The 27,436-nt window shown below is 40.2% G+C and overlaps 1 protein-coding gene across 23 annotated transcripts in view; it reads left to right on the forward strand.

Annotated features, from left to right (window-relative positions):
• Positions 1-27,436, forward strand: part of SGIP1 (SH3GL interacting endocytic adaptor 1) — a 139,702-nt gene that overhangs the window by 53,696 nt on the left and 58,570 nt on the right. For 13 of the 23 annotated variants that reach the window (XM_081010923.1, XM_081010942.1, XM_081010943.1 and 10 more), the window contains 6 exons: positions 3,370-3,433; positions 8,048-8,072; positions 11,769-11,846; positions 13,220-13,276; positions 17,458-17,512; positions 17,968-18,143. In XM_081010923.1, the coding sequence (XP_080867049.1) occupies positions 3,370-3,433; positions 8,048-8,072; positions 11,769-11,846; positions 13,220-13,276; positions 17,458-17,512; positions 17,968-18,143 (455 nt within the window). Of the gene's footprint in view, positions 1-2,708; positions 2,862-3,369; positions 3,434-8,047; positions 8,073-11,768; positions 11,847-13,219; positions 13,277-17,457; positions 17,513-17,967; positions 18,144-27,436 lie in introns of those variants that run through there. The other 10 variants (XM_081010926.1, XM_081010927.1, XM_081010939.1 and 7 more) reach the window with 3 other exon arrangements.

Genomic DNA, 27,436 nt, shown 5'->3' on the forward strand with positions numbered 1-27,436 from the left:
TGGCATTTGCATATGAAATGATGTCTGAGTTTAGGAAAATGCCACCTGGGCATAAAGAAACCTTCACTGTGCATTACATTATAACTTAGCAGCACATTGTAAAAGGGTAAAGGGACCCCTGACCATTAGGTCCAGTCAAATAAACAGGTGGGCTCATTTCTTCTGAGTCAAATGTTGATGGATGTGTTCTGATAATGTGGCCGGTTTGGGTAGTTTCACATGGCTCCCCAACTATGAAATACCCACCGTGATGAGGTTTACCAACATGGTTTGTTTTTAGTTACCAGACTAAAACCTTCCTGTTTGTTTTTATCTTTTTTTCCTGCAACATGTTTGCTGATGTTTTCTTTGGATGTTGCATTTTAATTTTTGTCCTGATATCCTTATACAGAACTGGATTGATGTGTTTGTATGAATGTATGTATCTCTCTATCTAAAGATATTTTTAAATATACTACCTGACAACTTTATTTTTTATATAAAAATACTTACATAAGGGTTAGGCTAAAGCTTTATCTGTGGTTTCCTTTTTGTAAATGGTTTGGTTGGTCATTCTATGCCAGCCTTCCCCAAACTGGTGCCCTTACATTAAATATAATATTTTATTTAATATTGTTGCATGCCATCCCTATCTCTGAGCAGTGCAAGATTCCAGGCACTTACCCAGGGTCCAGTTTCATCCGAATGAGGGACAGCAGAGACTGTAGTGTCTTTAGGATAAATGGTTTATTCACATATATATACAACCTGAGCCTACGATGGGGGAGCTCATATCATTAGCACCCCAGAAGGTCTTGCTTCTCCCATAGTCACAGCCTTGGATTCAAGTAGAAATCAAGCATGTCTCCCATTCTCAGGCTTCTGCCTGCTTCTAACCCACCTCTCTCTCACACCTACCCTGGACTTTGTTCTTCTCACTACCAGCCAGCAGAGGAAGGCCCCCCCCCATTGCCTCCCCACAACTTCCTTTCTTATACTAATGACCCATACTTATACTAAAGGTCAGTTACCAAGAAGCTGGCTTGGCTAATTCAGCAATGGAGTCCTCCATTAGATTGTAACCCTTGCTGGATTGAGGAATTAGAAGGGACTCAGACATACAGCCTAACCCTCCCCCTCCAACTCACAACACTATGTATTATATTTTTAGATATACATATAGAATGTTTTCTTCCCCCACCTGAAAGCCAGAATAGGCTGTTGCTGCCTATGGCAAACCTGGATTTGTAATATATGAAATAGCTCATCGTCTGATGAGGATGACTGCTCAATGTATTTTTTCCACCAATAGTCATGACTAAGCACCCTTTTTATAGGCAGTGCTTATGACATCAGATTACTTTGCTCTCCCTCACCTCTCAATCCTCCAGAATCACTTGTGCTGATGACACGCTTTTCCCCAGCAACATGACAGAGTTTCACAGGCTCGACTCTCTCTAAAGATACTAGCAGGAAATGTGGGAGTGTTTTTGCAGCAAGGTGATTATTAGCTTGGCCTCTGGAGCTTAAATGAGCAGGTATCACTGTAGCAACGAGTTTGGAGGTATAACAGTAGCCATTCCATTTTGACTTACATAATGCTCACATAGAAATGCTTAAGAGTTTCCTTGGTGGACATTTCTCTCTCATATCTAAGGATAGACTAGTGGTCTAGATATTTGCAGCACAGGAATATTTTGTGGAATAGGATGCAGGCTTAAACGCTAGTGAAGAGGAAGTATTGAATGAAGCAGGGACTGGATAAGAGCAGCTACAAACCACTTTAGTTTCCAAGAGTGCTATCCCCGCCCCCCCCAGTATCGCAGACCTGGAGGATATTATTGCTTTATTAAAGTATAGAGAACAGTTGCAGACCCTCCAAGTGTTCCTATATTCCAGGGACATCCCTGAGTTCTGATTTGATTCTGCAATGTCCCACTTATCCTTAGGATGTCCCTATTTTCATTGGAGAAATATTAGAGGGTATGGAGTTATCCAACTCCTGAGTCATCTGAATGCAATCCTGTATAGGGAAGGTTTTTTTAATGTTTAATGTTTAATTATGTTATTATATATATTGGAAGCTGCCCAGAGTGGCTGGGGCAACCCAGTAAGATTTGTGGGATATAAATAGTAAGATTATCATTGTGGAATGGAATGTCTCTATTTTCATTGGAGAAATGTTGGAGGGTATGCAGTTGTAATCCAACAACTGGAGGGCTACAGGTGAAATGCGCTGAAAAAATACAATTATTTCTGCTAGAGAAATTATGTTATTAGAACATAATTGTAATTGTGGAAGAAAATAATGTAGCTTCTCCAGAGACTGAGCTATGTATTGCTGCGACTGGGGCATAGAGCCCATTTAATAGACTTTCATATCAGCAGAAGAAAATGATTGGATATTGCTGTATAGGCAGCCAATGGTTACAAATAATGTCAATGGTCCAAAAATGCTCTTGGTTTTATGCTTTTGGGGGGGGGGTATGTTTCTAAATCAGGGGAAGGAACTTCAGGCCCACCAGCTGATCCATTTTTTCCCTGAAACCACACACAGGTGTTAGTCAGGTGATGTCACTCCAATGAGCGGGTGATGTCAGCTGTGATGGGTGGGGCAAGCAGATCCCTGCAGAAAGCAGGCTTGAGCCACCTGCTCATCAGCTAATAGCTGGTGCTTTTAATCCTACCAGGTTTGGCTGTGTGTGCTAGTTCCCTGCATTCACACAATCAAACACCTACAGACAGCAGGAGTGACCTCTATGTACAACAGCTGATGCATGGAGAAGTCAACCCTGCTCACTTTGACCACAGGAGGTTCCAAGTGCCCAACAGCCAGCTAGCTGTGGAGCATTTGGGAACCGCTATGCAATGTGTTTTCACAGGTAGGCAATACATAGTGTAAGTCATAAAGATATGTAGTTGACAAGTGATTTCCCTGCTCACCTGTCAAAGATAGCCCATGCAGTGTGGAGCCAAAAAGATTCCCCACCCCTGTTCTACATATAAACACAACTGGAACATGCCACATGTTCCCTAAACAGCTTACAAAACGTGGCAAAAATATGCATTTCTCATGCCTTGAAATATCAGGCATTTATTTTCTTCTCTCAATTACTGTGTCACTTGTAATATTACCTTAACTTATGTTACTTGAAAGTATGTTGCACTGATTTAGGATTGGAAAGAAATATGCTTTTATGTGTTTTTTCTAACTGCAACTTTGTAATTTATAGAGCCGTAAATAGCATTTTATTCATTATGCCATAATATTTTTTAAAAATATTTTTAAAGTTTCTGTTAAATCTTCCAGCCTAACTAACTCAGGCAGGCTTATAACAAATTTAAAGCTACCTAATTTGTTCAATTTATATTTTCCTTTTGTCTCCACAGGATTGAAAAAACGTACAAGGAAGGCCTTTGGAATACGGAAGAAAGAAAAGGACACTGATTCCACGTAAGTATTATTTATGTTTAAAGAAGTACCGGTATTTCTGTATTGCCATATGAAATATATCAAGGCGAAATAGACTATGGAGTATAGCACATCATGTAAAATTAAAAATAAAATATGAATTCTGTGTAAGTATTAATTTATAGAAGAATTTCTATACCACCATATCATAAAATATATCAATGCAGTGTACACTAGAAAACATCATTTAACTGATTAATATGGATAATCAGTTCAGGTGACTGACTCATCAAAAATTAGACAACTGCAAAGGCCTGTCAGCACAAAAAATATTCAAGAGATGCATGGAAGTCAAAACCAAAGGAAACCTGCTGAATCGCAGCTGGGGGAGTGTTTCACACCATGGCTGTGGTGATTCTAAATGCCTGACCTAGTTGAAGCCAATCGGGACTGTGCAGCATGAGGGACAACTAACAGTGTTCCTCTTGATGATCTCGGTGATTGGACTGGAATAAAAAGGCTCAGGTGGTCCTTAGGTTTGTAGAGTGGAAGAGCAAGGGAGCTAATGCTGAATGGTTAACAAGATTACACCATTAACTCATGAAATCTGCATTTTGACATGCACAATGGAAAACCAGCAAAGCAGTATCAAGTAATGCATACTTTAAAATACATAGCAACCTTACACCTGCATGAGTGAGACAGCTGTCTGATATTGTGAGAATGACAGACAATTTTGTGTGTTTCAAGTCATGGACGTTTTATAGGTGGCCTATATTTTGACCCTTTAAAAAAGTCTTAGTGGCTATGCTTCATTCCTCAGAAACATAGTTCTCTGAAAGCCTAGGAGTAGGCTGAAACTTTCTTGTTCTAATTGCATAGTATATCTATACATGAGCCTTGACAGTAGGCAAAGGACATCTCTTAGAAAGAGAAAACATTCTGACACTTTTTGTCTATGCAGAATTGTCCTGGCTTTTCAGCTATACTTCAGTGTCATGGTGATTGTTCACCAGCTGAGGTTTAGAACATAATGGGATTGGTGAATAGCTTTTGATGTTAAGCTGTTTTGTAACATGCGATGCTTAACCTTTCTGGATGATTGGGGGGGGGGGGTTGAACTATTTCAAGTGTTTTCCTGCCCTCTATTTCTATAGCACTTTTAGGGGGCGGGAGGTACAAATTTAACTATTTCCCCCTGCCCTGAAAACAGAGTGGGAAAGGGGTGTTCTGGCTCCCAGTTGCTCAAGAACTGGAAAGAGGATTCTTTCCAAAAGCTTTAATGTTTAGATTGCTGTATACATATGCAAATCTTCAGCTTAAGCCATAATAGGCAATACACACTATTATTCCTAGGTACAGCTACACAAAAGGTTTGGACAGTTGATCTGACACTAACACACCCCCTTGCTGTCTTTTATATAGGATTGGGACATGCTCAACTTAGTGCAGCAAAAATTTCTGCTCTTCGGCAATCAATCTCTCACTACACCCAGTAGGCAGAATAATCTGTTCCTACCCCTTTAGCTCCTCCTGGAGGACAGGGGAGGTGTCTTTGCCTCCCCCCCCCCCCCGAGAGCTGGGTGGGGCTGGCAGAGGCAAGGCTACTCTTCATGTCTGAAAGCACCAGTTTAAGTGGAGCAATAGGCACCGTGAAAGATTCAGGGAAAGGCTCTGATGGCTGTGGAGAGGAAAGCATGGCTTGTGGATCTTGTTGTGGAAATGGGTGAGGCAAAAGAGCAGGTTGAATTCCCTATCCCACTTGACTCCTTTCCTGGGTCCTTGGCAAACCTTCCATCTGTATTGTTCTGACTCAGCCAGCCCATGATGGGGGGGGGGGGTGGAGAGAGAGAGAGAGAGATTGGCCATACTGTCTTTATCCCTGTGATTATTGCAGGTCAGTTTGTCAGTTTCTTAGGTGGTTTGGGGATTTGTTTATGCCAAATTCTTTCGGTGACCTGGGTGAAAGTGAACAACAACGTTAGTTCCCAATAACCTATTTAAAATCTGCCCCAAGTGTAGGGAGAAACAGTTGTTGCTTCACCTTTAAAGGTGTGTGCCTCTACTGCAGCCCTAGCCTGTGAATGGGTTGCTTAGCAACAGGTAAAGGAGGTTGCTGCAACTATAGATTCATTTAAGCTGACAGAGAATCCACCTTCAGTGCCTGAAGTTGATCAATGCTACAGCTCCATTTCTGGAACATGTGATATAATAAGGATAATGGTTCTCCTGAACATGTGATATAATAAGGATAATGGTTCTCCTGAACAAGGGACAGATTCCTCACCACTAACTAAAACTAGCCTTTGTCCCATCTGAGATTAGAATCTTTGACTTTCTCAGCAAGTTTGAGTTCTGGCACTTCTCTGATTAAATATATGCCTTATTTACCTAAAAAATGTAATGCATGTGCACAACAAACCCTTTGCAAGCATGGATGATACGCAATGTTCGTCATTCTCAAACTAGACCCACTGAAAACCAACAGGCCTAAGAAACTTGTCCATTGATTTTCAGTGGGCCTAAACCTGAGGATGATGAACATTGGATATCACTTTATAAGTTCAACTCCACCGCTGTATGTCTATGCAGTAGCAAATTATTGTTTGCTGCCATTTAATAGTGATCATGGCAAAAAAATACAGGGCAAATTGATTATTTTTTTATTTATGACATTTTGAAAATTAAATGTCTGGATTTGTATTCTTCTAAGCAGGGTTAACTTGAGCAACAATCCCTAAAACGTAAGAGACAATTATTTATATTTCCACTATAAGACTATTAGTGGAATGTTTGTTGTTCATATGAAACATTAGGTGAAAGGGGAGCAGGACCAACTGAAGGGAGCAGGCAGAATTGTGTGTTTTAAATTATTACTCACTGATGTGTCTGTCTAACAACAAAGCTTATACCAGCTCATACCTAAGAACCGCCTCTCCCCTGCAAGCTTCAGTGTTGATAGCGTGCAACAATGGCACAGAGACAACGAAAACTGTTTTAAATATTTTTCTATTTTTCTCTAGAGGCAATTGTTGAGATAACAACTAACCTTCTACATTGCATCAAGCTGAATGCCCGACATAATCTTTAATAATTTACGTTTCCCTTTTTATGGGCACTCTGGGAGCACTAATGGTATAGCTTTATAGTATCATAAAGTGGAAGTGTGTAATTATAATGGGCTGGTCGAAAATACAATTTTGAAACACGTAAGTTAGCAGAGACATTAACTGCTGAAGACCCTTGTGCTGTTTTCCTGTTCAGGCATTATGGGTTTCTCTTTATGTTTCAATATGGATCTCCAACTATGCAGACTTACAGAAGTGAAATGAGCCTTTTCTAAACCTCTGTTGTTAAGAAACTGTAGGGGTCTTGTGTTGTCAGCTCTATTCCGGTACTACTACTCTTCATATATGTCACACAATCTTCATTGTGTTCAGCCTGACAAATAGCCTTCTGCCGGCAAGCTGTTATTTATTTCATAGATAGAAATTTGAGGAAAAGGGAGAAGCATTCTTTGGGTTGCATCTTAAGAGTATGTAGAGAGGGTTTGGTGTCGTTTATACCAGCCCCTATGCCTTATGTACCTGACCCTGGCTCCTCCATTTCTGACTTTTGTAAGTTTACTGTGAAGATCAGAAGGGAGGTTATAAACACATTCAGCAGAACATGCTCCTAATCTAACCCAGAACAGAAACTCTGAAGGTCAGAAGTGGAGCTGACAAGGACAGGGTTCCATGTTCAATGAGAGAAGATTCATTATTTATTAAAGTATTTTTACTCTACTCTTCAGTCGACCAGGCTTCCAAAGATAAATTAAAACCAGTGATAAAACATTTAAAAAGTAAAAATTATGCATGTGGTCTTTAAGAGAGCTGTTCAAGAAAAGTGACCATATAATAGCAGTTTGCTTCATTGACTGATACTTCTTTCCTCACAGGAAACCTCAGCCAGATGGGCGGTGAATGAATGAATGAATGAATGAATGAATAAATAAATAAATAAATATAATCATCATCACCATCACCACAGGGCAGTTTCTTGAGGTGATCTCTGAGAGGGGGAGAAAGGGCCTAGAACAGCTGGTGAGGCAGCAGGTAGACATGGCTGCGGTGGTAGTTTGCCTCACTGGCTGCCTCTTCTTCTGTTCAAAGTCAACTAATCTATGTCAATTTGATTAAAAAACAGGCCCGCATTGTGTCTCAACTCAAGTCGCCTTCATGTGTGAATTGCATAACTGAGCATGATAGGATGAATGGAGCAGTGGCACTGCCTCACTGCCTCAACCCTGAGGTCATGCAGCTCCTTCGCCCTTTCAGTATGTTAGGTGTGGACATATTTCCATATGTTATGGGACCCCAGTCACGTAGGGTTTCGGAACACGTGGGAGGTTTGTGCATGAAGATGTCTAGAGGGACTGAGGCACAGAAGGCTTGAAGAGCAGCATAGCTTCAAGGTGGAGGATAGTGGCATGACCCTACAGCACTTTCTATGCCCCTTTTATATGATTCATGTGTGAAAGAGTCAATATTGGCTGATTGTTTTGCAGTGCAGAACTCCAACCTTTAAAAATAATGAGGAGAAAGTATTTCCAAAAATTTAATGCAGGAGGTTTGATGTTTTATAGTCATGGTACATATTTTTACTTTCTTACAGAGGATCACCAGACAGGGATGGAACTGTAAGTATTTAAAGGAAATTATATATTGAATTAGTCTTAACTTTAAATTAGATGTGTCTAATGGAAAATGCTTCCCCCATCCTGTGAATCGTCATAAGCAATTTTGAACCCTTTGCCCTATTTCTATTTTAATATAGTTAATAATATTAAAATGATCAGTGTTGATACACTGTCTGATGTGCATTGGCTTATATCCAGTATCTAAGGCCCTTCTCTCAAAACTTTTTTGGCCAAAGGATTATCAAGTGAGATAAATTTTCTAATAATAGTCATAAATACAATGAATAAAGACAAAAAATTACATGAAAGATGAAGAAACATTTAATACCTGCAAATATTTTAAATTGGTTAAAAATAACAATTCAGGAAGCCTTCCTGTAGAGAATAGAAATAGGAGAAGGGTTGCTGTTGAGTTACTGTTGCTTTTATTTATGGTTTTAGGTTTTCTGTCTCTGCTAGAACTGGACTTTAGAAGGAAATGTACCACATCAGCTATTAGGCTTTAAGTTTGCAATGAAGAATGTTGGGCTCAGATATGGATTTTACTTCACTTTTTATTGATTCCTGACTTTAAAACTCCCATTTAAATTTATCTTGTGAAGACTTTAAGGAAAATTGGAGCATTTGTTAGTCTTCACCAGATTTTCAGCAGTGGAATGGAAACACTACCAGCCATAAACAATGTCATTTCTCTCCTAAAATTAAAGGAATTGGAGTAGTAAGGGCCTTTCCAGATGATCATTATTTTGCATAATAAATGAGCTGTTGTTTCATTGGTCTTGATTCAGATGTCTTCCTTAAAGAAAATGCATCTGTGTCTGGAATAGCGCATTGTCCAAGCATGTACTATGTCAGTGGGGAAATTGGGTTCTTCCCTACTTAGCATGTCCCTTGCTATTTCGCGAGTGCTTTGCAAGGATGCATTGCATGAGTGCCACGACCACAGATAGAGAGCCATTAGTGATGAGTGCTGACTTCCCTGCCTGTGATCATGTTTCTTCATATTTCTGGTGTTTATTGTGCTGTATCTTCACAAACAGTGGCAAAACAAACGAAGGCTGCTTTTTCTTTTCTTCCTCCTGCAGCAATGCTCTATTGCAAATCCCCTTTTCCATTTATTTACGTAGTTCTTAGGAGGCTATGCCATTCCTTCTCCAATACAGGAGTGGACATCTCCTGTAGGTTTTTATTTTTATTTTTTAAGGGCTGAGCATCTGTCCCCTATACAGCTGAAATGCATAGGGGGGAAAGAATGGGGGTGAGAGAACTATACAACTTTAAATGGGGTGAAATATCATACTAGTGGTGCTGGATAGAGGCTAGCCCAATTGTATCTTGATAAATAACTTCAAGGGGTTGGTGGGGCTTTGTCTTCTGGAAAGGCCCTACTAATTTTTTCTTTCTTTCAACTTCTGTCTATTTAAACTTCTGACCCAAGATCCTTAATCCTAAACATATTTACTTGCAAGTAAATATTAATGATTTCAGAAGAACTGAACGTCCAAGTAGATGTGCTTAGGGTCACAGCTGTAGACTGAAAAAAGCCTGCATCCACACATCCTTCTGCATCCCCATTGTGTTTTGTCAAGCGCTTTTAGCTTAAAGATTCAAAAAGCAGACCACATTTGGAACTCTATACCGTTTTTAATGGTTCAGCCAAGGCTCTGTTCAGCAGAAGAAAAACAACGCTGTTCACTTTCCCAACTTGCACGTTGAGTCAACCCGCAGTCCCCGTCTGTGTTGCACACTTAAAGAAGTAACTGGTGCACTGCCCCTTCAGGCACTTCACATACCCGAGATCATGTAGAGAGTCCCCACATGCCCCCCTGTTGTCTTGAAGGAGAGAAGTCTTCCTAATGCCCCCATGAGCTGGAATTCCTGAGCATGCAGGGTTCCAGCTCATAGAAACAGCCTGCACACATTCAGCAGTCTTTCTCCTTCATTCCTGTCCCCAACAGATCAACAATGTGGGACTGGAAGAGGGATGATATGATATGGAGGGAAATACTTGGTGTAAAAAGGGAGGAAGGGAACACAGAAACCCCGTGCAAGAAACAATCTCCTCACTTGTTCACCACCACCCAGTTAAATTTAGCACCGAAGTGATGAACGAAAGGCAGAAGAGGAGACTTTTTTTTGCAGATATGGGCCATATTTGCACTATACATTTAAAGCAGTATCATACCACTTTAAACGGTCAAGAATCCTGTGAACTGTGGTTTGGAAAGGGTGCTGAGTTGTTAGTAGAATCCTATTCCCCTCACAGAACTACAGTTCCCAGGGAGGAATTCAGTGTAGTGCTATGGCTATCATTCCAGCTTGCCAGATGGCACAACCCCCCTCTCCCCAGCTCTGTATGCTATTCTAGGGGTTCTCCTGACACACACGCCTGAGCCTGTTTGGAGACACTCAGGAGGAGAAGAGGAAATCCCCATTGCACTAGTGGGAGTCCTTGTGTGGGCTTCCATTAGCAGGACTAGTTAGTTGAATCCTGCCTGTAAAGTGGCTTAACTCCCTCTTCCCATAGAACTCTGGGACTGTAGCTCTCTGAGGGATGCTGGGGTCTCCTAGTAACTCCTAGTAACTCTCATCCTCTGTGAGGCAAGCTGAGCTGCTGAGCAACTTTTTTTCCTTGGTGTTGACCACGAATGATAAAGGGCTCTCTCTGTCCATGCTGGTTCATGCACTGTCACCACCTCGGTGTGTTCATTGTGACACACTAGTGCTTTCCCAAGATTTTTCATTTAAGGCCTTCACTTCTACGTTTGTTGATGATGTTCCTCATGTAGCATTTTGCTTTTCGGAGGCTATGAGAACGATGCTAACTTCATTTCTCATTTAGTACCAAAAAATTACATTCTCTTTAAAATTGTACACAATCCCTTCTCACATTAAGATTAAGAGAAGGTGCTTACTTTGTGAAACATGAACCTGAAGAATTTATTGTGCTGTATTTAGTATAATGTAGCCTTATTTTTATGCTGACTTTGGAATTATGCGCTTGCAATTTTTAATCAGATTAATAAAGATGAAGAAGCTAAATGACCAGAATTTTAAAGTATGCTTGAAAACTGTTCATGTTATTGGCCTGTTTTTTAATTACTTTGTAGACTAGAGGTCATAAAAGACTGTAGGTGATGATCAATAGGAAAAGAGCTGGCACTTAGAGAACGATCATATTCCGTAGAACTCTTCAAGACTTACTTAATACCAAAACGCTGCTAACCTTTTTCTTGCACAAAACCAGGATGAAAACACTCACTGAGTCACTTCTTGTAGGTATGTGTTCAGTTACAAAAGAAATGCTGAGTTATATTACAAGACTCTAAGGGCCCACTGCAATGGCTGCCACATTAAATAAAGCATGTTCCGCAGAATTGTATGAGGACATAGTTCTGAAATGCATGAAAATTTTATGTCTTGTAAACATCTTACTCAAAGGAAATAAGGGGAAAACATTTAGTATTAGAGATAATTGTCCATGCCACTCAGTTATAAGAGAACCAGTTTCTGCTGAATAGAGACCTATCATATGTTCCAAAATAGTCTGCTGACAGCAGCATTTACATTTGGCAAGTAATGCCTTTGAAAAGTGCATTCTGAGCTTGCTTACTCCATGTAGATTCATGTGTTTAAAAAAACCAAACCACCCAATACTTTAACCCTTTTTCTATAAAAAAACAAAATCCATTCCAGCCACCCAGCCCTCATCCTCATGATCCACCCTCCAATAACAAAGCAGAGTGTGCACAGGAAGGAGGAAAATCAGTTTCGGTAAGGACATGAATATTGGTTTAAAGCTTCCCGGGGGTTGGTTGGAACAATGTGTAAGCCTGGCCAAAAAAAGTTTGCATGTACAAATCTATGTTTGGCATTGTTTATGCATCACTTACTTCAATGTATTTTTTTACTCCAGGTGCTCTGCATAGGATGCCCAACCACATATGTTTTTGCCCCTGTGATTCTGATGTGTTTCTGTGTGTCCATAGATGTCTAATTATGTTTAGGTACTCACAATGGTTTCCTAATATTCAGTAGTATTTGGATCATTTGTGATGGATACAGGTAACTAGAAATAGAAATGGATTACCTTGTGTGCCAGGCTCACCTTGAAAACTACATTCATAAGATAAATAATACAGGACTGCATTCATAATATGCATTAGGAAGTAGATAATTTCATGGATAATTTCACACGTGTCATGCAAAAATGGAATATTTTATAGGACATTCCTTGAATGTTGAAGGTAACAGCTGGTTGAAATGAAATATTTGATTGATATCTGAACAACTATATGATTATTTTGTAGCTTTCCTCCTCCTCATTAGTCTGCTATGTATTGTATACTTCTCCAGGTTTTGTAAATGGCTCAAGACTATGGGAAGAATTCAGCATTGCTCTAAGGAGTTGATTCCATCACTACAAGCATTTCACCCTCTTCTCTCCCCACACCCCTGTACACTGTTTTGAGGGGTTCCCTGGTGCCCCCCAGCCAATTTGGGATTGCACGGAGAGGGAGGAGTGGGATCATGGAAGACCTTCTGCTCATTTCCACTAGCAGGACTCATTAGTTGAATCTGGCCCACTATTTGATCACCTGACCGCTTTGGTTTCGAAGGCTTCAGAAATGAAGTACAGCATATTAAAGTAATTGTAACATAGGAGGCTGATATATACCAGATCATATTATTAATTTCCATTTAATCCAGTATTGTATAATCTGACTAGTAGCTGCTGTCCAGGTTCTCGGGTCTTGCTACTTGACCAATGCCAGAGGTTGAACCTGAGACCTTCTGCATGCAAATCACATGCTTTCCCACCAAGTTGTAGCTCTATCCTCATTTGTCTTGCCCATAAGCCATAATATCTTGCAGCATGGTGGTCTTTCCTTGCAATTCCTGCTCCTGGCTTATCAGGTTTGAAAAATTCAAGAGTTCAAACACTGGAAATTACTTTCTCAAAGAAGATTGAGAGGCTGGCATTCTCTTTCTAGAGATTGATTAGCAGGGAGCCAGAACCCACTCTAGTTAAGAGACCATCCCAAATTGAAAACTCATGACTTTGTCATATCTTCTAAGAAACTAGTGCATGTTGCTGTTCTCCCCTTTTTAATATAAAACTTATCATTTTTAACTGTGTATTACAGAAGAGAACCAATGGTGCTCCAAATGGGTTTTATTCAGAGATTGACTGGGAAAGATATGTAAGTAAGAGTAATCACCTGGCATTCATACCTTCCCAAGAACATTCCTTATTACAAGAATTTTCTGAGAACTTGCCTCTCTGTTTTGTGTGTGTGTGTTCACTGTGTTTCTTGATTACTTCTTTCACACTTTAGTACATCTCATAATCACAGCACAAAGCGGATAACAATATTTGAATATTCAGGATTTCACTGACATGTCCAGCTGCCCAGCTATCCAATTGGGATCTTAAATTTGGCCCACGTAGAAATATATTTTTCTCACAGTTTATTTATGACCTTCAAACTGCTGAGCAAGTGAGAGCTCACCTTCCTTCTAAGCCCACCAGCACATGCATAGAATTTAGAAGAGAGGTAGAGTCTTTCCTCACTTGTGCATAGCTTTAGATTGCCAGGAAACATTCTCACTATCTTATTCAAACTAGGCAGGCATGAAACATCAGTTTTATTACACACACACCCGTCACCTACGCCTGTCAGAAGGCTAAAGGAAGATGTGGCGCCTTTTCTTCCACAGCAGTTTGGAGAAGGTTAGAAATACCAGTCGTTCTCTTGCTGTTTCTTACCTTCTTCAAACTTGTATTCAAGTGATCTAAGACTCTGCCTCTGACAAACAGATGGAACATGAAACACTACGGAGTTTCCCCTCCATAGTGATGTAGTTTGGACAAAAGAGAAAACTACAGCTTCTTTCTTTTTCTAGATTACCATGCAGATTGCCATCAAATTTGGAGCAAAATTGAGAGTTGTATCACACCTGTTTCAGGTTTAAATCTCTGCTGGTTTTGGGAATTGCAACTAGAGCTAGAAAAGGATATGATATTGGAGTAATTTGAATGAATTAAACCAGCAACAATTTAAATTATTTAATGAAAATAGTGCATTCATATAGATGTGGATGTGAGTTTACACTTTACTCTGGAACAGAGATACATAAAAAACCCCTCAAAGGTTTTTGCTTCCTTTTTGTACTCATACAAGCTTGAGGGCTTTTGCACATACTAAACATAAAAATGTTTGCCAGCCATTGTCTGAACTGCAGTGTCTTTCAATATACCTACTTGAAATCAGCAGAAATACGGTCTCCATGATTTTAACCAGGCGGATGTAAAGATGTTTCATCTCTGAAAACACCATGCGTGGGGCAGAAAGCAAACCTGCTTCTGAAAGGCCCTTGGGGCATGAGAATAATAATAATAATAATAATAATAATAATAATAATAATAATTTATTATTTATACCCCGCCCATCTGGCTGGGTTTCCCCAGCCACTGTTTGGTTTTGGTTTTTGTCCTGCAACAACCATTCTTGAAGTTCTAGGTCAGGCTTCCTCAACCTCGGCCCTCCAGATGTTTTGAGACTACAATTCCCATCATCCCTGACCACTGGTCCTGCTAGCTAGGGATCATGGGAGTTATAGGCCAAAAACATCTGGAGGGCCGAGGTTGAGGAAACCTGCTCTAGGTTTTACAGCCCCAGAACATGGTCGTTAGCAGTTCTGTCAGAACGCAAGATCTTGGGCTGCAAAAAGCAGTCAGCCCCACACAGCCTTGTGGAAAGGGGGACTAGCCTGGGCGGGGGGAGTGGAGGGTGAGCAGAACAGACCACTTTGGTTCTCCTTGCAGTCATTTGAGAAGGAGTGTTTGCATATTTGAGCACCCTTGCTTCAAAGGGATGCCCTAGCCCTACTTTGGAATATCTTCTAATTTTTTTGTGTTAATTAGATTGTGCAAAATTGCCTTGGAAGAATGGGAAAGAGCCAATAAAATGTTAAAGACCAATTATGCTAATAAGGTGGGCACCATTTCAGACAGATTTCGTGCTGTTAGTATGGAAGGTGTCCAAGTTAATTAGAAGAAATTAAAATTTCTTTTGGAATAGTTTTTGCTTGCTTTAGCTGACAAGAATTTAAAAGTTCAAGTGTGTTCCTGTTTACAATGATCACCTTTAAAATCACACAACTTGATCTGGTAATATAACAAAATTACTGTAGTCCCTAACTGTGTGTGTGTGTGTGTGTGTGTGTGTGTGTGTGTGTGTTTGTGTGAAGTTCTTTCTCTTCACTTTGTATACCAAGTATATATAATATATATATGCATTATAAGTAAAATAATCAAAATATTACTATTATTTTTAGTACAGTTACTATGCCCAGTTTGAGGAGACTGGGTGTTTGGGTTGAAGTATTATTTGGCATGATTAATATCTATAAATAGAGTGGTATGCTACAATTTTTTTTTTAACACATGTGTCATGCATTCTTTCCAGACATTGTTTTTTGGAAAATGCTTCAATAAATGAGATTTGATATAGAGACAGTATAGTTCAAATAAACTGCTCTTTCTGGTACTACCTTTTTGGCTTTATCAACCAGCTGTGTCTCACTGTAACTGCATTCCCTTGTCATGGTCAGATCCCCTCCTGTTGAGATTTAGATTGTCAATTACTTTTCTCTTCTGCAGAGACGGGGGCCTATTAGAATGGTCTGCCGTCGAAGACTGATAGAACCAATTGGCTTCCAGGAGACTCTGGGGTATTTTTTCTGCTGAGAGGTTGAGGTCCTGGTCTATCTTTGCAATTTAGGATTTGCCCTATGTTCACCCCTAAGGGCTTTGCCTGAGCCCAAGTAGTACCATGGTATACCCTGGAGTTGAGAGCAAGAAAGCAGGTTAGAATATGATTATAATGCAAGTAGAAGAAGAATTGGAATGAATGCAGTTGAAAGCAAGTGTGTGCTCATTGTAAAGCCTATTTTGTGCTGGTGAAGGCAGTAAAAAATTACTTCTCTGCCTCCATCATCCTTGGTGTCTCATCCAGCAGAGCTTTATAGGATGCTTTTACATATTGGCCTGAAGGATATGCTGGAACTCTCAATGCCCTGCTGTGAATTATTTGTAAGGCATGTTGAGGATATGATTGCTTGTATCCATAGAGACCTAGATTTCACTATTATAGCAGGCCAGTTTCTAAGAGTATCCAGAACACTATTTTGTCAGATGTTCATGGATGAGTTTCAATTAATAAGGCTTGAGAATGTGGATGATGTGCTTGGAAAGGTGTAGGTGTTCTTGCTCCCGTACATGTTATGACTGATAACATCCAGTAGGGAGGGGATGGCCAACTAGCCCAAGAAGATAATTAATGCCTCTCTGAGAGAGGGAGTAGTCCCACGAAAGAGCCAGCAACAAGACTACTCATTAATAAAATTCATTAGACCCAAAAGTTATGTATAACTATAGACTGGTTGCAAATGTCCCTTTGCTGAGCCCGGTTCTTGAGTCGGTGGGCACCAACCAGCTCTAGTCTCCAGGCACTCTTGGGTGAAGCTGATTTTCTAGATCTACTTCATTCTGTGTTTAGGCCTGGTTTAGGCACTGAGGCCATCTTGTATTATACCTTGTGTCAGCAGAGAGATGGGGGAATGTGTCCCCATTGATTGTCCTTGATCGCTTGACAACTTTCCATACGATGGTCCATGATGTTTTTCTTGGGAGCACCAGTGATAGGATGCTTGTATTCTGATTATGTTTTTATATGATTATGCATTTTATTACTGTATTTTAATTTTAGTTGTAAATCACTCTAGAGCTTTTTGAAGAAGGAAGCAACTTGGGAATTTTGTAAACCATCAGAAAAGAAGCATCTGGTTCTGTTATGAATGTTGTCATGGCCATGTAAACCAAGGTGGAGGCTAGATTTTATTTTATTAAATGAGAGCCAACTTGATCTCTGATACAGGGACATCACTTTTAAAGAGTAGTAACCAGAAGGCAAAGGTGCAAAAAGAAAATTCTATCAGGCACTGGAAATGAGCCTTTCTTTAGCAAAAGGCCTCATGCAAATGTTTGCATACATAATGCTTTGATGTCTTCCATATTTCCAAGCCACCATTTTCTTATATTGGACATATTCCTTATCTATTTAATATTTTCACCCCACGTTCCCCCTACTGCACAGAGATCAGAGCAGTTAGCACAACTGTTTGACTGCCTGGCTGAGAAAACAGGTTCCTGGGTAGACTCTTCATTCTTAGTTAAGCGTAGAGAGCATTGCACATACCAATATTTTATTGAACAAGTGCTTCTTATTAATATGAAATTGGTGGTAGAGAGGGGAAAGAAAGAGTGATTACTTAATGTTTTGCAAGTACTCTAATTGCTTCACTGTGTTTGCTGCACCAGAATTCACCTGAGCTTGATGAAGAAGGCTACAGCATCAGACCAGACGAACCAGGCTATATCCTTCATGGTCAGTTTTACAACTGAGTTTGCAAACTCTGAAACAAGTGTGGGTTCAAGTGTGGCCACCTGCTGCCATCCTCCCTACCCCTGGATGCCCCTGAAACATCAGTATCTCAAGTTTATTTTATTTTATATATTTATCAAATGTATATCCCGCCCCTCCTCCCAAAGGAGCCTAAAATGTTCAAGAGGCTTTATGAATGAGAAGATAGTGGCCATAAGTAAAATTTAATTTTAAGCAATCATTATAAAAAGAAAAAAGGAGCCAACACTCATGCCTGGTGTTGGAGGCAGTGATGGTCTGGGTGGGGACCAAGAAACTGAAATTGATCCTGATGGAGGTATTCTCTGGAATTTGTAAATCTATTTTTATTATTGTTGGCCCATGCCGATCAGTTCCAAAAGTTATATTTTGTGATTCAACAACATTTCTCTTTAACTGTGATCTACCTACCAAAGGAAAGCACTTTTATTCCTCAAGTGAATCTGAAGAGGAAGAGGAGGCACACAAGAAATTCAACATTAAGATTAAGCCCTTGCAGTCTAAAGATGTTCTTAAGAGTGCGGCAACCGTTGATGAACTGAAAGCCTCTATAGGCAACATTGCACTTTCGCCATCTCTAGTGGTAAGCAAAACTCTTTTTTTAATATGGTGATTGATTAGATTTTCAAAAGTTAATTTTGCTTAGCTTTCTTGTTATATTTGTTCCTTGTATTAGCATTTTTATTATAACAAATCTTGGTTTTATCACACAATGGCAAGGCTTTTCAGAAACTATTTTTGGTTCAGGATGTGTTGAAAAGTGTGTTCTGCATGTTGACAGGTTGCTTTTTTAAGTATATTGCTGAACTGCACTAGCAACTTTCTGCGCATGCCAAGTACATTTCAGTAAGCCTAATGTTTCTCATATCAGTGAATGGCACAGCTATTTTGATCCATGCCAAAAGAAAAAACATTTGCAGCACTTTAACAAAAAATAATACATTACTAATTATAGATGACTTTACTTGTTAAAAATAGGGTCACATTTTTGTAGGTACACTTTAATTATAATGCCCACAAGCCAGATAGCCATATATTGATTCTGTGAGCTCAGGAGATGTCCTTGATATTTTTTTAGGAGAAGTAGACCCCCTCCTATGCTTTATGCTGAACCACCCTTTGAGACTTGAAAGCCAATCCATTATGTATGCTTAAAGGTGTAAAGCTGTAATTTGGCAACGTAAGATTCCATGTAAAGTCAGAATCTAATTTATTGGAAATAGTCTGGATTGTTATGTCATAAAGGGCAGCAGAGAATGAGTGAAGATGCTATTGTTTTGCCCCTTGGAGAAGGAGAAGACATGGCAAGTAGTTCTGTGATACGATCTGGAGGATTCCTCCACCCCCAACGGAATACAAGGCTGCAATTTGAAAGGAAATACTGGCACAGAGGGAGAGGTACTTCTTTAGCACTTTCCCCTCATACTATTTCCATTTGAAAATTTTGCACACAAGCAGGACTTGCACTCCTGTAACACTTTCCAGGGAGAAAGCCCCACTGAACACAGGGAGACCTCATTAAGCATGCATAGGATTACCCTGTAAAATGTTTTAAATGTATGAGTGAAGATATGAAGTGTGGACACAACAAAAGTGTTTGTCATAAAGAGAACAGAGCTGGGTAAGCTACTAGTCCTTGTGTATCCAATGACAGCAAGTAAGAAAAAATGTGTTTTAAATAATTTATTGACGTGAAATAAAAAAGAGTTTGCCAGCCATGAGAGAGATCTTGGAGATAAAGGCTTTGGAGGACCTTCTCCCTTGTGGAAATTACTTGTACAGTATCCATTTCCCACTGGATATTCCAGAACTCATAGGAAAGCAAAGGAGCAGGGATGGAGACTGAACCCCTTTCAGGGCAAGCAGCAATTTGTATATTTCAGTGTGGGCTCTATCTCTTTAAAGTCTCATCTGACTTGTCTTTGTTAGCATGCAGTGTCTTGAAGCTTTGCAAAAAAATCTTACTCACCCCCTATAACTGTTCAGATTTGGAGGGTGGGAGTTGTAGGCTCCCTTGTTAAGGAGGTTAGGCAACAATGCCTTTTAAAAATTGTGTTATGTGTGGGGCCATAGTATTGCTTGTGAGTTTTGAGGACTGTGGAATAAAAAAATGTGTAAGTAAAATCTCAGAAGTCACTGTTTTGTGTGCTTGTACATATGCTTGTACCATATGCTTTCTCTAAAATTTTACTCTAAATCCAAAGTAGCCCATGTGTTGTTGCACTATGATTCCCATCAGCCCCATAGCCAATGGTCAGGAATGATGGGAGCTCTATTCTAACAACATCAAGAGGATGTCAGATTAGCTACCTCTGCTTCTATCATCTGGAAATTTTAATGTAAAGTGAGGACAAGCATATATGACAGCTGAATCAAATCTATATAATTTTGTTCAATTTAGAGAGCATTTTGGGGGGGGGGGAAGAGGATGGATTATCTTTCCCTGCTAAAACAGGTTTTCTTATTTTGATAAATGATTTTGCATTGAGGGCCAGGGGCCTGGCATTGTTGAGTAAAACAGACTTATCACATACACAAACTGATAAATACATTGCAATACTTTCTCTCAAAGCTTTTGTATAACCTGGTCACTGGAGGTGCTGCTGAACACACAGCACCTGCGGAAGGCTGAATTTTGTAGCTTGCTAGGGAAAACCCACTTAGGTTGAGAGTGCTGCAAGGATCAACTTATTTTTGGAAAATGGGATGCTGCTTTAATGACAAGAAATGCTAGAGATAATACTCTTGGATCACTTCTAAATCCTTAGTTTTGTTTTCTATCCAGTCTACCATTGTTCTAAAAATCAAGGGTAGACTGCTGTCAGAGGGGTGCACAAACAAAACGTAAATGTAAGACTTACTTACATGCTACTAATTCATACCTACATTGCAAATATCCCATTTTCCCCCTTGCAAGGAACCCAGGGTTTTATAGTTATGTGAGGTGAACAGTGCTTCAGGACTTTTCAGTACCCTCACAGAAGTACTATTCCTGACATTCTTGGGAGAAAGCCATGACAGAATATATCCTGGCAACGAAAAACTATAGAACGCCCCTAACTGATCCCTCGTCACAGCTAATACTAACTTATATCTATAATTAATTGCTGTTCTAAGTAATAGTGTTCTGTGGGTACATAACTGCTTAAAAGCTTTTCAGTTTACAATAGAACAAAATGAATTATCATTAGCTGTTTTTAATTTGTAATCAAATAAAATTTTCCAATGTTGATTGACTTTTAGCAATTGCATTTTCATCTGATACTTAAGTTTTAATAAATATTTATTTATTTGTTGATCTCTACCCTGTAAACCAAAGCAAAAGAACCCTGAAGTTGTACTAAATTAAACCTCATAACGTGTTTTAACAATACTGCTGGGATCACATTTATGTTGTTTTTAAATTTGCTGTTGCATTCTGTTTTTTGCTTATGTGCTGTGGCGGTTGGTCTTGATTCTAGCAAGTGAGCTTTGCAGTCATTATGCAGTCACCAGGCTGTTGCAGCTGGGCTTGGAGGCAAGACAACAGTGCATTATATTGTTGTATATGGAAGCCAGGTTCAAGAGTTGATTTGTGACACTCATTTCCTGGGCTGTGGAAGATGTGGGAGCAGTAAATCAGAATGATGGCTTTGTTGCACTGCAGAAAATGCAGCTTCCTGATCTACTGATGTTGTACGTCTTAAGGAAGCTTGGCATGTAAAGCGGTAATGCTCTTTATGGAGAGCAGGATGCTAATAAGAATAACTGAACTAAATTGCTCTATAACTACACTCTTTTAATAAGGACAGAATATATACCAAGCAAACTGCATTGCTTTACATTCTTTTCTAAGACAGCAGCACTTCATGCTGTTATATTTAAAAGCAGTAAATTAAGTAAGATATTTGGGGTGTTTAATTCAAAAGACTGTACTCTGATCAATAGAAGTGATGCCTAACACGACACTTGGTTCACAATAGTTGGATTCCATCTAGTGTGTGAAAGCATTGTATATTTGTTTTCCACATCCTATTATTGGCTAAAGGGTAAATGCCAGCACCCTCATAAAATCTTTATATTTCATCCATAAGGCACCTAGGGTGGTATATAGAGGACATGGCTGACTACTCTGCTCCTTTAAGCTTTTATAAGAGGCAGAGGACTGTGTGCTTGAGGATTTCCATTAGCTAAGAAGAGATGAGGTAGGAGCAAAGACGATGGTGGGGGGCAGTTACTTTAGTTACTCAGTTATTGTTTCTGCTGTACCTGATAAGCATGAAGGTGGTCAAGAAACCAACAGGATAGGCGATTGCAGCTTCATTTTTAACTTTTATTGTCAAGGGGTCTTTCTTTAAATTTCAAAACACTAACAAAAGTCAAGCAGGGTGGAAACTCCAGATATGATTGGCAATTCTTTCAAAAATTACATTTATTTATTATCGTGTCTATAGGGCTCCAAGGAGCTCTGGCATACATTTTCCAGGCCTGCAGGACCTGCTGTTGCCCTTTTGTGTAGGGTTTCACTGTCCCTCTTGCACCCTCTTTTGGGTTCCTTTCTTCCAATCTGTCCTGTCATCCTGTTCTATAGGCCTAGAATACCTTCTGTTTGACATTTTTATTCAGCGAAGCCAAGTTAGCCAGACCTTACATTCATTCCACCTGATTCTCCTTAGCCTAGATCCTCAGAGGTATTCTAACAAGGCAGAACAAGCATGGTGGGGGCAGCATCATAGCAGACTCTACCCCAACTTTCACAAGTTCATTTAGAGTTACTAAAGTGAGCCTGATGCACATGGCATTTGTGCATGTGTACGGACCTCTTTATATGACCGGGAATCCTTCAAAGGCCGGGTTTTGAATTGTGTAGAGACATCACTAAGCACATACACTTACTTCAGATGTTGAAACATGCTAGAGGTAGAGACTTCCAGCACATAGTTGGTATCCCCCACCCCCAGATAAATTGCATTATTCAATTATATGTGACAGTAGCACCTATGTTATTTTCATGTGCCTGCCCCTGTTCGCAGAATAAAGCTAGGGGTGGGATGGTCTTTCCCTGTGACACAGTTAATTTCTCTTGGCACTTTTGTCTGCTCCTGAATCAGCACTGGAGCCAGGAAAGAAGAAAAGTGGATGGAGTAGTGAGGCACAAGACAAGCAGCAGGGAGGGTTCACATTCACCGATAGGACTTTTTCTCTTCTTTTTTAGTGTGTTTCTTTTTTCTTTTTTTTCTTTTTTTTGATATATAGTTACTTCTTCCTCCATGTCAATTAAGCTAATAGACTTAGCAGTGCTTTGCTCTGCCCTGTAACCTGCTTTAGCCAATGGCCATCTGCTCAAACACCAAAGCATAAAACAGGATTGAGGCACTTGGAGGCGAGTAGCATTTGCTGGATATTGCAGTGTCTCAAAATAAATAGAATAAGGAGGACAACCAGGAGTCCAGATAAGAGACAAATGAGAAGTTGTTATCAGAAATAAACCAAACCTCTTTTGGAATATGAATTGCATATTCTTTAGAGGATCCCATAAGGTGTTAAGTACCTTCAAGGAGTAACCTGCTGTAGAGCTGGAAAGCAGAACCAAATTTTTTTCCTTATATAGGAGGGATTTCTATGCACTTATCAGACTGGCTTTACCTGCCAAGCTTCCAGGTGGTGCTTGGTTGGAGCTCCTAAGAGCCGAAATGGTTCCTGCTTCCTTTGTGGTGGGAGGTGGTAGAAATCCCTTTATTCCTTTGGTTGCTGCCTACAGGTATCCCCTCACCCTTCCTACCAACACATCCTAGGCTTGGCAGTCAGGTTGTGGCTCCAAGAGTGAGGATAGCGATCTGAGTTGGGTAGGTGTGTACCAGAATCTCTTGATGCTGATGGATGACGGGCAGAAGGAGGCTGGGTGTTCCACATGATCTACCATGGGGCACTGCGTTTGCATCCCTGACCCACAGGGTATGTGGCTGTGTGTGGAACCCATCACAGAACTCTTTCTCATAGAACTTTCTTGCATGCCCATAGCAAGCATGCATGCTTAATGGAGCAGCACATTGGAGGATTGAGGTAGCAAAGACAATACTTCCTGAGGTCTACAGCAGGGGATGGAAGGGCAGGTCCCAGGGCCAGTCTTAGGACAAGAGGAAATAGGAGCTTCAGGGACCACTCTGGTTCCTCCTCTAGAAGCTCCTCCAGAGCTCTTGTACTTCCCACAAGCGTGCAGCCCATGGGTTCCAAAGAGGCACCCCCTCCCCTTGGTGGGGAGAGGCAACGCCCAAAGAAACAAGCGAACACATTCCCCTCACTGGCTACGATACTGCCACTGCGCAAAGCTAAGCCAGCATGTTCCCATTGACCCTGGGGTTCATTCCTAGCCAGGCCATGCAGGGTCTGAATCCCCAAATACAGGAAGTGGCAGACGGGGAAAGACTTACCCTGCTGGTTCCTTTGGAAGTTTTCCTGGTGCTTTTGGTGAATGCCGCAGAAGCCACCCAGAAGGAAGCAAGAATCGCCTTCCCACAGGGTCCTCCATGGGCGTAGCCAGGATTTATGTTAGCAGGGGCAGGGCGCAGAACCTCAGTTAAGTATTTTTGTTGATTTACTTGATCTTATCAGACTTAGCCACACCCATGGGGTCCTCCTTAGGCATTGCACCTGCCTAAGGCTTTGAAGACAGAGTGGGTAAGCCCAACTAAGGGCAAGCTTGTCCATAGGCTGGCAAACAAGCTGCATTGCCTCCCCAAGAAAGCAGTGGAGCTGTTGTATGTGCCTGTTCATTTATTATGTCAGCTCCTAAACTGGGGAACGCCCAGACAAGGAGGCTTTTCTTATGTGACCTTTTCCCAGGTCAGGATGGTCCAGGTAAAGGAGGTTTTTGAGGAATATTTCTTTCTTTATTCAGCTCCCCAATCACTTCCAGTCTTGTTATGGGGAGTATGGAAAGGCCATAATTTTGCTCTGCTTTCTGGCTGCAGAGGAGGTGCCCAGCCTCCCAAATAACCTTCAGCATCCTCTGAGAACAGCAGTCCACAGTAGGAATTTGTTTTTTCACGACAAGAACCTGTCTTGTGAATCTTGCTTTATTCCGTGCCTTAAGTAGATGGCAAACAAACAGTTTTTGATTGAAACTGGTGAGAGGTGTCTTCTGTAGTATTTGATGGAGGAACTACTCAGAGCCTTCTGTTGAGTTGTAATAGGTCTCTTATTAGATTACAAAAGGAAGCTCATTATTCTAAATGTATAACCCACAAGTTTTCTACTCATTTAAATAGGGTGGGGGTGATAGTACTAGCCCACTTAGGCAGAAGAGAATGCATGTATCTTCAGTTACTTAGAGGATCACATCGATCATCCCTATTTTCTGGAAATGGTTTATTTTATTATCCTTATTAGCAAAGTAAATCTGATAATGGAAGCCAGGATAATGATTGGCATTTTCCTGACTACTTCTGTTCCCAAGATAGCTACCAGAATGATGTCTCAAGATAACTGCCAGAAGAATGTTGCAGTATTTGGCTGTATACAAAGCACCTGTAACATCACCATCATAATAGTAATATAACATTGAAAGTTTGTTTTCAAGTCAAATAGCTTTTCACGAAAGTAAGAAGCCAAAATTGTTGCAAATGCCTGTTGTGGAGAGAATAAAAACAAGTCCACACTTTTTGGAAGGGTACAGCTTTTAAAGTCCATCAGGATACTCAGTTTACTGCAGTATAATATTTTAATGGAAAATTGATTGTGGGGTTTGAAAATATAGTTTCTCTTTATTTGGTGTACCAGCAATGTGTAACTGGGCATTTACAATGTAAGACTGCAACTGTATGCACTCTTATTTAGGGGGTATGTGTCATTTATCTCAATGGAACATATTTCTGAGTGAGTATGCATAAGCTGGGATCAGACTGCACTTACATTATTGGTTTACACTTCTGTATGAGTATTTACTCTATTTTGTATATGATAACCTTTTAGGCATTTCAGAATTTGTTAGTTTGCTTGTAATCCAATCCTAAGCATACTTTCCTATAAGTAAGTTTCATGGAAATAAATCCCATTTTACTACTGAGCAGACCTGCTTGGACAGGAGACTGGGATATGCCATTTCATGGAGAATGATATTCTATGCATAAATGCTGATGTTTTTAGAAAATGCTTATTCTCCCTCCCTTTTCTCCATTTGTTAATGCATTCTATAGAGGAAAAGTCCGGTAAGAAATTATCTATCCCGTTTTCTTTCTTTGTATCTATCATTTTAATGGATTATTTGCATTAGAAAGTATTCACTTTATTTATCTTTTTTAAAAAACAGTCTATAAAACCAAGAATATAAAATGCAAAATCTTATTATTTACAGGTACTGGTAATTTTCCATTTGGCTTTCTTTATGAGTGGTGGCTAATCCCATTCAATTCATATTGCACATAAATATATGTAATGGTATGAAGCTTTAAACCATAACAATGCTGGAATAAATGGGGACATTGCAAATTTCCACAAGTAAAGTATGAACCTCTGTAACTCTACTTTTCTTGACTGTTCATAAAATCGTTCAGCCATAGTATTTTGTGGCCTATTATCATCATCATTATTATTATTTACTAAATTTGTATACTACTCATCAGCTGAAGATCCAGGGCTGGTTTTTGTTTCATTTCACTGCATTAATTTCTCCAAGTTTTTTAGACAACATGAAGACTGCTATACAGTCTGGTTCAACCAGACATCCAGGACTTTGCTATATTGATATGCTAATTTGACCCCTTCCCTAAATTATGGAGACATAAAAGGGGGTTAGCACCTCCACCACTAAATTCATGTGTAAGCTTTTACATCCACAGTAGTTTTCTTTCGCCTTCACTGGGCTTATGACATCTGTACCCATCCTTCCAAGGAATACATGCTGTGTACTTATGAGAATTAGACCTATTTGGTTTACTCTGCTTTGTGGTGGAAGTTAGAGCAAAAGCACAATTGCAGCAACAACCTGTACTGGCGTGGAGAGCATAGCATGACAGGCACTTTCATCTTGTTATCTGTAGACTCATCATGACAGAACTATTTCCTGCAATAATGTGCCCACTTTCCGCACTTTCTGCAGTTCAACTAGCTACTATATGTGTGTGTAAACAGGCATCCACTCAGCTACCCCTTCCTGATACAACAGTTGCAGCTGAGGGCATGTAGCCCTCTAAACAAAGCTGAAATCTGCTGATAGGCTGTTTGGCAGTAAGAACAGGATTCAGTCCCCTTGGCCAGGAGCTAATCAGTGAATCTTAGCTTTGTTTAAAAGGCTATATATGTGCACGGTCTCAGCTGCTTCATATGATGTTCTGTAGGATCGGATCAGAGCTGGCCCACCCATGAGGAGACTCCCCCATGGGCACCCCACCCACACTAGCAGAGAAGGAGCAGTGGCAGTTTCTGGCTAGATCTCATGTGCTTTGCAAGATCCTGCCAGAGCTTGCCACTGCTTCTCAGGTGCTGCCACACAACCCAGGTAAGGGAGGATTTTGTGGGGTGGCAGGAGGGTGGCATGGCATGACACGTTCCTATTTTGTCTCAGGCAGTGAGGTGGGGCTACTCTGCCCCTGGATCAGATCCATGGTCTGCTTTTGTACAAATATAAAGTAGCCAGGAAAATTGTGTCCTCTTGGTGGGCTGAGACCAAAACTTTGAAAAAGAAATGTTGATGAAATCTGAGGCTAAATTAGTGGCATACTAGATATTTGCAGATTCCTTTCCCCAGCCTTAAATGTCACAGATAAGTAGAAGTGGCAAGCAGTTGCTTACTGGAAAGAATGAAAGGAAAATATGTATTGACAAATTCTTGGCTAGTGTGTATTGGCATTGTTCCACTGAAGTTACTGAAACTGTGTGAGATCATGAGCACAGTAGTAT

The sequence above is a fragment of the Podarcis pityusensis genome (genome assembly GCF_964106645.2).
Source record: "Podarcis pityusensis genome assembly, chromosome: 6".
In the NCBI taxonomy this organism is placed as follows: Eukaryota; Metazoa; Chordata; class Lepidosauria; order Squamata; family Lacertidae; genus Podarcis; species Podarcis pityusensis.